The sequence below is a fragment of the Cyprinus carpio genome, chromosome B19 (assembly GCF_018340385.1).
Source record: "Cyprinus carpio isolate SPL01 chromosome B19, ASM1834038v1, whole genome shotgun sequence".
NCBI lineage: Eukaryota > Metazoa > Chordata > Actinopteri > Cypriniformes > Cyprinidae > Cyprinus > Cyprinus carpio.
Genome location: NC_056615.1, coordinates 527211 through 536300, shown reverse-complemented (window position 1 = coordinate 536300; position 9090 = coordinate 527211). Strand labels below are relative to the sequence as shown.

Sequence of the window (9090 nt, the reverse complement as noted above, 5' to 3'; positions counted from 1 at the left end):
GAGGTAGCCAGACATCATCCACACCTCAAACACTTGGCAGACAAAATCCCAGCCCTAGATCCCAACGCGTCCATCCTCCTCCTACTTGGGCGAGACATAATACGGCTGCACAAAGTGCGTGAACAATGTAATGGGCCACACAATGCACCGTTTGCTCAGCGACTCGACCTTGGATGGGTGATAATCGGAGAAGTGTGTCTGGGAAGAGCACATAAAACCACAACTGCCAGCGTCTTCAGAACCAGTGTGCTGACAAGCGGGACGTCACTCCATCCTTAACCCATGCATCAGCAACTTAATGGTCAGAGAGAAGATTGACAGCGCTGTACCACCCCACACCATTCCATGTGTGTCTCATGCAGCCAATAAAGCAGATAGTCTGGGCAGAGATGTGTTTCAAAGAACACAACGCGATGATCAGCTTGGCCTGTCCATCGAAGATGAGTTGTTCCTTGACCTCATGGAAAAGGAAGTCTACATAGACGAAGCAAACTGCTGGGTAGCACCGCTGCCATTTAAGCCAAACAGGCTGCGTCTGCCCAACAACAGACAACATGCTGTCAATCGCCTCGCCTCCCTCTGTCGCATGCTGGAGAAGAAACATGGCATGAAAGAACACTTCTTCAACTTCATGCAAGCAATGTTTGATGCTGATCAAGTGGAGGTTGCCCCAGCACTGAGGCCACAACAAGAATGTTGGTACCTACCAATATTCGGTGTTTATCATCCACAGAAAAAAGACCAAATACGTGTAGTGTTTGATTCCAGTGCAAAACACGAAGGCATCTCCCTTAATGACGTTCTTCTCAGTGGGCCCGACATGAATAACACCCTACTGGGGGTCCTCATGCGTTTCCGCAGAGAGCTTGTAGCGGTAACTGCAGATGTCCAGCAGATGTTCTACTGCTTCATTGTCCATGAAGATCATCGTGATTTTCTACGATTTTTGTGGTTCAAGGACAACAACCCAAACAAACACATTACTGAGTATCGCATGAAAGTGCACGTTTTTGGCAACTCTCCTTCCCCTGCAGTAGCCATCTATGGCCTGAGAAGAGCAGCCCTGCATGGAGTAAAGGAACGGAACAGTGAAGCTACACAGTTCGTCATGAGAAATTTCTATGTCGATGATGGGCTGTCCTCATTCCCCACCGACAAAAAGGCCATCGCTGTACTGAAAAACACAAAGGAGATGTAAGCAGAGTCAAGCATCAAGTTACACAAAATAGCCTCTAACAGTCGTACTGTGATGGATGCCTTTCCCCCTGAGGAGCGAGCCAAAGACTTGGTGGATCTAGAGCTAACTGTTGATCCCTTGCCATTGCAGCGGAGTTTGGGACTCACCTGGAACTTGCAGTCAGACACGTTCACGTTCCGTGTATCTAGAGAAAAGAAGCCATTTACTAGAAGGGGAATCCTGTCTACAGTCAATGGACTTTACGACCCCCTGGGGTTTGTAGCACCTGTCACAATCAAAGGAAAGGTCTTAGTCAGGGAGCTGTCTGCCGAGCAAGCTGAATGGGACGCTCCTCTGCCAGCGCCGAAAGAGGAACAGTGGAGAATGTGGACGGACTCACTCTGTGAGCTTGAGCAGCTTCAAATTGACAGACCCTATGTGCCAGTTTCCTTGTGCTCCACAAAACACAGAGAACTCTGCATCTTCTCCGATGCCTCCACCATGGCCATATCAGCAGTGGCTTATCTCAAAGCAACAGATAAAAATGGACACACTCACATTGGATTCCTCATGGGCAAGGCAAAGCTGGCTCCTCATCCCCACACAGACTGTTCCACGGCTCGAGCTTTGTGCTGCTGTCTTGGCTGTTGAATTGGCAGACATAATTAAAGAAGAGCTCGACGTAGACGTCCACAAGGTCACATTCTACACAGACAGTCGGATTGTATTGGGCTACATCAACAACACAAGTAGAAGATTTTATGTATATGTTGCCAACAGAGTCACACGCATCAGAAAGTCTTCAAGCCCGGAACAATGGCAGTTTGTCAGCACAGAACACAACCCTGCAGACCATGGGACTCGCTCAGTGCCAGCTGCCATGTTGAATGACACCAACTGGTTCAAAGGTCCAGCCTTCTTAGCCAAAGACACCTCACCGCCAGAGGAGTTTGTGCTCATTGACCCTGAAGCAGACGCAGACGTACGGCCACAGATCCAAGCTTTCATAACCAAGACCTTCGAAGGAGAGCTGGGACCAAAACGATTTGAACGCTTCTCCAACTGGAAGTCACTTATTCGAGCCATTACCAAGCTCATACACAAGGCCAGGTCTTGTACAAAGGGCTCAATCAGCAATACGGATGAGCCGACACAAGCAAGACTAATAGTCATCAGAAACGCTCAACACAATACATTTGCTGAGGAGATGAAATGCCTTTCCAGAGGTGAAATCGTTCCAAAGTCAAGCCCTCTGAGGAAACTTAATCCAATTGTGGATAAGGACGGCCTGCTGAGAGTTGGAGGACGCATTCCTTTGGCTGACATACCCTGGGAAGAGAAACATCCAATCATTGTCCCCAGAAAGCACCACGTAGCAACCTTATTGGTGAGACATTACCATGCAAAGGTTGCTCATCAGGGAAGACATCTGACAGAGGGTGCTGTTCGCTCTGCTGGATTGTGGCTGATTGGAGGCAAGAGACTGGTGTCAAGCATCATACATAAATGTGTGACCTGTAATAAGCTGAGAGGAAGAATGGAAGAACAAAAAATGTCAAGCCTACCTGCTGAACGTCTCAACCCGGGTCCTCCGTTCACAAATGTAGGTGTCGATGTGTTCGGCCCTTGGACCATAAGCTCAAGACGAACTCGCGGCGGCATTGCAGAGAACAAACGCTGGGCAGTCATCTTTACTTGCATGGTAACAAGAGCTGTGCATATCGAAGTTCTCGAGTCTTTGTCCTCCTCAAGCTTTGTTAATTCATTAAGGAGATTCACAGCTATCCGTGGTCCTGTCCGCCTGTTTCGTTCTGACCAGGGAACGAACTTCATTGGGGCATGCAAGGAACTTCAGATCAAATCTGATGATCAGGAACTAAATGCTTACCTTCACAATCAAAGCTGCACCTGGACCTTTAATCCTCCCCACTCCTCCCATATGGGTGGAGTGTGGGAGCGTATGATAGGTATTGCCCGTAGAATACTGGATGCACTGTTGTTACAGACAAACACTGCCCACCTGTCTCATGAAGTTTTGGTCACATTCATGGCTGAAGTCATGGCCATTATGAACGCTAGACCCCTTGTTCCTGTGTCGTCTGACCCAGACATGCCCACAGTGTTCACACCTGCCATGCTGCTAACACAGAAAGTCGACCCAGTGCTGCCACCAGCGGGAGAGTATGACCTTAAAGACCTATACAGCAAGCAGTGGAAACAAGTGCAGGCATTGGCAGACTCATTCTGGAAACGCTGGCGTCAAGAATACCTGGTGTTACTCCAACCAAGGAGAAAGTGGCACGTGGACAAGCCAAACCTGAGCGAAGGAGATGTTGTGCTGCTCAAGGATGCTCAGGTCAAGCGGAATGATGAATGGCCTGTCGGAGTGGTGGGGAACGCCATTCCCAGCAAAGATTCTAAAGTTCGCAAAGTGGATGTGAGGGTGGGCAGACAGGATACTCAGCGGGTGTATTCTAGACCAGTCTCAGAAGTTATTTTACTTGTAAAAAGGGAATAGTGTTATAATACATTATAACAAGCGGGGAGTGTTATGTTCTGTTGTTTATCTGGGCAAAGAGAGACCTCTTGTGGTGATTTCTAACCTAGCATGTTGTTTACGATTTACTTGCAGTCTCGCGTCAGTTCAATGTCTCTCGGTGAATTAAGCGGACTCAATTTTTCTCTTTCTTGATTTAACTTGGTCAGAAAACACGTTTGCCTGTAAGTACGAAGCCATATAGTCATCTCGTCATCTAGCACTAAGAATAATAGTAATGAGATCCTTTGTTAATGAAGTTGAGTTCGTTCTAAATGTGTATTTTGATCGCATATGCTAAACATTAGCTTCGTAATGTAAATTCCCATAGAAGTTAGCATTAAGCTGGCACATTTATTTTTATGTTTATCAGATTAAATTTCAATGTTATTCATAAACAACTTCTGTATTTGAATGGAATACTGAAATGTATTGTTCTTTGCAGTTTTACAGTGCTTCCTGAGTAAAGTTTGGAAAGGATAAACAAGCTTCATTCTTTTTCTTGGGGAAACTGTTAACTATCTGCCGAGCTGATGTAACTGGCTAGGCCACGCCATACACACACAGAAGCGGGGGCAGAACAATCAGTCTGTGTGTAATGAATGAATATAATATACAAGTTTCACTTTTTGAATGGAATTATTGAAATAAATCAACTTTTTGATGATATTCTAATTATATGACCAGCACCTGTAGTTACTAGTGCTCTTTATTTATGATGATGATATAGAATTTATGAAGTGATGCAGAGCACCTATATGTCATCACTGTTGTTCTGCTGAAGCTCATTTGGCACCTGCATCATTTGACTTGTTCTTGGAGCTGAAAAGTCTCCCGTTTGTTGTGGTCGTAAAGAGATACTGTGGTTCCGCGTTTTAATAAACACATTTCTTGTCAAGAAAAAAAGGAGAAAAAGAGAGACAAAAGCTGTAGCTGTGAGTGGGCTGGCCACGCCCCTTTGGCTCCGCCCCTGATGTGTAAAAATAAACTTTCCATAATAGTTTACTGATGCCTTTTATTGGTTTTATAAAATTTAGTTCTACCTTTTTTATTTCTAAAATTCTTGTTAAACAAGTTTAAATTTATGTAATGCTGTAAATTTAGCTGTATTCACCCAAATAAATTCAATTCGTCTTATATTTTGTACATGGGTGTTCTTGCTTAATAATTTCCAGCCCATTTTAAACCAGCAATATAATAATTTGTAAACAATAGTTGACATACATAAGATAACCCAGCATGTTGGGTAAAAACATTTAATCCAACCAGCTGGGTCAAAATAAGCCAGCATGTGTTCTGTCCAGTATTTACACAACTCTGCATTGCCAAATAACCCAAGTTGGGTTGTTTTTAACCCAGCATTTTTTAGAGTGTATGATGCAGAAACCCACACCTACTTAACAGAACACCCTACTTATTCTGTACCGGACCCATTTGATGTAAAGACCACAATCCTAACCCAATATATGTTAAAATGTATATTATTAATAATAATACATTACATTTAGTTTGCATTTAGTATGCTTTTATGCACATAATGTCCAAATATTAGTTAGGACAAATGTGCATAAACAACAGGCATTACAACTCACACTGTAAAGATCCTTTACTGCAGGAAAGGAGAGGAGTGATAATCTGGAGCAGATGCGGGTGTTTCAGATTTCAGGTTATGGTGATTGTTGTGGGGAGTGAAGGTGGAGCCTGGTTAATCAGTGACAGGACTGCTCCTGACCTGCTGGACAATCAGGACGAGATTCATGGAAAGAGCTAAGAAGAGCAGGACCCATGATCATTCCTCTGGTCCATATCATTCCCATTCCACCGTCAGGAATCCAAGCTCTTCCAGGATGAGCGGTGGGAGTCCTCCATAGGACCAGGCTCTGTGGAAGAATCAGACACAGGAGGGTGGTCAGGTAGTAATGTGTGGGTAACTTCAGGTGGAGGGGTTGAAGTGGCGAACAATGAAAAGAGGCCCGTGTATCTGGGACTTATCTTCTGGCAGGGCAGGTGCAGCTTGATCCCTGGTGGAGAGCCACCCCTTTTGTCTGGCTTGATAGTGTTGTGTTTTCCAGTCCACCGGACAGCAGCATGACCCTTCTGGCGGCGCACTGCCCTTTGAAGATTTTGATGAGCCACTTCCCAGACCCTCTCGCTCTCTCAGAACCAATGGTCAACCGATGGACCACGGAAATGGAGGAGGCTGGAAGCGGAGTATGCACTAAAAGGGCATGAGTGTAAAGAATGCTTTCCAGACCCAGTAGGTGATTGGAAATGGTGTCTTCTGGGAGGCCAACATTGCAGAAAACACGATTAAACATCAGCCCACCAGTTTCCATGGCAGACGAGGGTCCCTTGAAGGGAATTAGATTGCAGACGTTGTAATATCTATCTACAAGGATGCAGGTACAACCATCTGAGGGAGGCAGACTGGTTGAAGTCCTCTCCGAGGTGTGACCAGGAAGAGAAAACATAGCACATTCAGAAGATCCTTGAACAAACCTTCTCCCGTCCTGTGCCATTCCTGGCCACCAGAAGTGATCTTCCACTTCCTGTTTGTTGCTGCTTGTTGTTTGTTGCTGCCGTATGCCTCTAGTTTGAGCTCCGTCACATTATTTCTCTATCGTCTATTTTTTATTATTGAAATCTATTTTATACACCATCATTTTCGTTTCTATAACGTGTGAATATATCCTCTATCGTATACTACAACAAAAACAATCAGAGCGCCTTGTTATCACTAGTTTTATTTTGATTTCCCAAGTCTGCTAGTAGCTTATAGCCAATTAGCATCGCCCTTAAAGCAAGTAACTCACTGTTACTGCTTTAATGGCGGATGTATGTCTACCTTTGAGCTTGAGGCCGTGGAGAAGCAGATTCGGGTCCTGGAGCAGAGGCAGGCCCAGCTGAGAGAGCGGAGAGCCGCGCTGGAAACCTCCCGGGCTGACGCTCACAAGTCCAGGGTAAGTATGCAGCGTGCTACTAACAGTCCCACCACCTCCACCCTGTGTGTTTCTCTGCACAGGCCCGGTGCACCCAGGACGCGATCTGCCCAGATGTCCTTCACTCCGGCGCCGGGACACCACGGACCCTGGGTGCATCCGCAGCGGAGGACGCGAGCCAGGCCCCGGGCGACGACTTCTCCCCCTCCGGTCTTCGAGATCTCCACACAGAACCGCTTCTCTTCCCTCCGCGAGACGGAACGCGACGCTGTGATCGTCGGAGACTCCATCGTCCGACATGTCCGTGCTACGTTAGCCGAAGGTAAAGTGCACACTCACTGTCTCCCTGGTGCTCGTGTTCTCGATGTTTCTGCGCAGATACCCGCGATCCTGAAGGCCGACGAGAGCCACAGAGCGGTCGTGCTTCACGCCGGGGTTAACGACACCACGCAGACGGAGAGGGACTTCAGGAGCCTGATCGAGACGGTTCGCAGCACGACGCCCGCGGTGACGATCATCTTGTCAGGACCACTGCCCACGTATCGACGAGGACACGAAAGGTTCAGTAGACTTTTTACTTTAAACGAATGGTTATTGTCATGGTGTAAAGAACAGAAACTGATCTTTGTTAATAATTGGAATCTTTTCTGGGAGCGTCCTAGGCTTTTTCGTGCTGATGGCCTGCACCCCAGCAGAGTCGGAGCGGAGCTGCTCTCGGACAACATCTCCAGGACTCTACGCTCCATTTGACTAGTAAGCCAATTCTCAAATAACTGCTATGATGGCTTTTGTTCTACCCGCTTAAATGTTAGAAGTACTTGCGCTGTCCAATCTATTAAGACGGTGTCTGTTCCCCGAATAGTGAGGTCAAAATATAAATTTAATGTAGGATCTAGAAAAAATCTTATCGTGATTAAACCAGAAAAACGTAAAATAAATGAACAAAAACAATTTTAAAAGTTTTGGCTCATAAACATTAGATCACTCACACCCAAAGCAGTTATTGTAAATGAAATGATCACAGATAATAGTTTTGATGTACTCTGCTTGACTGAAACCTGGCTAAAACCAAATGATTATATTGGTCTAAATGAGTCTACTCCATCAAACTACTGTTATAAACATGAGCCCCGTCAGACTGGTCGTGGGGGAGGTGTTGCAACAATATATAGTGATATTCTCAATGTTACCCAGAAAACAGGATACAGGTTTAAATCATTCGAAATACTTAATACTGCTTAATGTTACACTGTCAGATATGCAAAAGAAATCTATTGTATCTCTTTCTCTGGCTACTGTGTATAGACCACCAGGGCCATATACAGACTTCCTAAAAGAATTTGGAGATTTCCTCTCAGACCTGTTGGTTACCTATTATACCAAAAAACACTACAAAAAACATATAAGACAAAAAAATTACTTATTGGACCAAAAAACATTACACAGAATCTCGTAGATTACAATTTGCAATTAGACGGATGTACTGTTACCTCCTCTACTGTCAAAAATCTGGGTGTTATATTAGACAGTAACTTTTCTTTTGAAAATCATATTTCCCATGTTACAAAAACAGCATTCTTCCATCTTAGAAACATTGCCAAGCTACGAAACATGTTACCTGTTCCTGATGCAGAAAAGCTAGTTCATGCGTTCATGACCTCTAGACTGGACTATTGTAATGCACTGCTAGCTGGTTGTCCTGCATCTTCAATAAACAAGCTACAGGTAGTCCAAAATGCAGCGGCTAGAGTCCTTACCAGGTCAAGAAAATATGATCATATTACCCCAATACTACAGTCTCTGCACTGGCTACCTATTAAGTTCCGTATCAGTTACAAAATATTATTACTTACTTATAAGGCCCTTAATGGCTTAGCTCCTGCGTACCTAACTAGTCTTCTACCACGCTACAACCCATCACGCTCCCTAAGGTCACAAAACGCTGGACTTTTGACTGTACCTAGGATAGCAAAGTCCACTGAAGGAAATAGAGCCTTTTCACATTTGGCTCCCAAACTCTGGAATAGCCTTCCTGATAATGTTCGGGGCTCAGACACACTTTCTCTGTTTAAATCTAGATTAAAAACACATCTCTTTGGCCAAGCATTCAAATAATGCATCTCATAATTTTGGACTGCAGTTATATCTGATCAAATGCGCATTATTATTCTTTAACTTGGGTTAAACTAATTAATTTTACTTGGCTGGAACAGCAGCTATGCTAATTATGTCTCTATTTGTTTTGTAACTAGGATTTACACAAGCTCCAGTCTGGATCCAGAACACCTGAGAAGAGATGATGCCAACCCCTCAGAGGACCTCAGATGATGCTAACCCAGAGACAACATACAGAACTACCACATTTTGCTATAAGTTTGATTGCATAATTGCTGTTAATAGTGTTCATCGTCTGTTTGTTTACGTCTTTTATTGATTTT

The 9090-nt window shown here is 44.7% G+C and overlaps 1 protein-coding gene across 1 annotated transcript; it reads left to right on the top strand.

The window, feature by feature from the left end:
• Positions 1–1721: 1721 nt before the first annotated feature.
• Positions 1722–3695, top strand: LOC109099333. Its single transcript, XM_019112836.2, has one exon. The coding sequence runs from the start codon at positions 1722–1724 to the stop codon at positions 3693–3695; it is 1974 nt and encodes a 657-aa protein (XP_018968381.2).
• The last annotated feature ends 5395 nt before the right edge of the window (positions 3696–9090 follow it).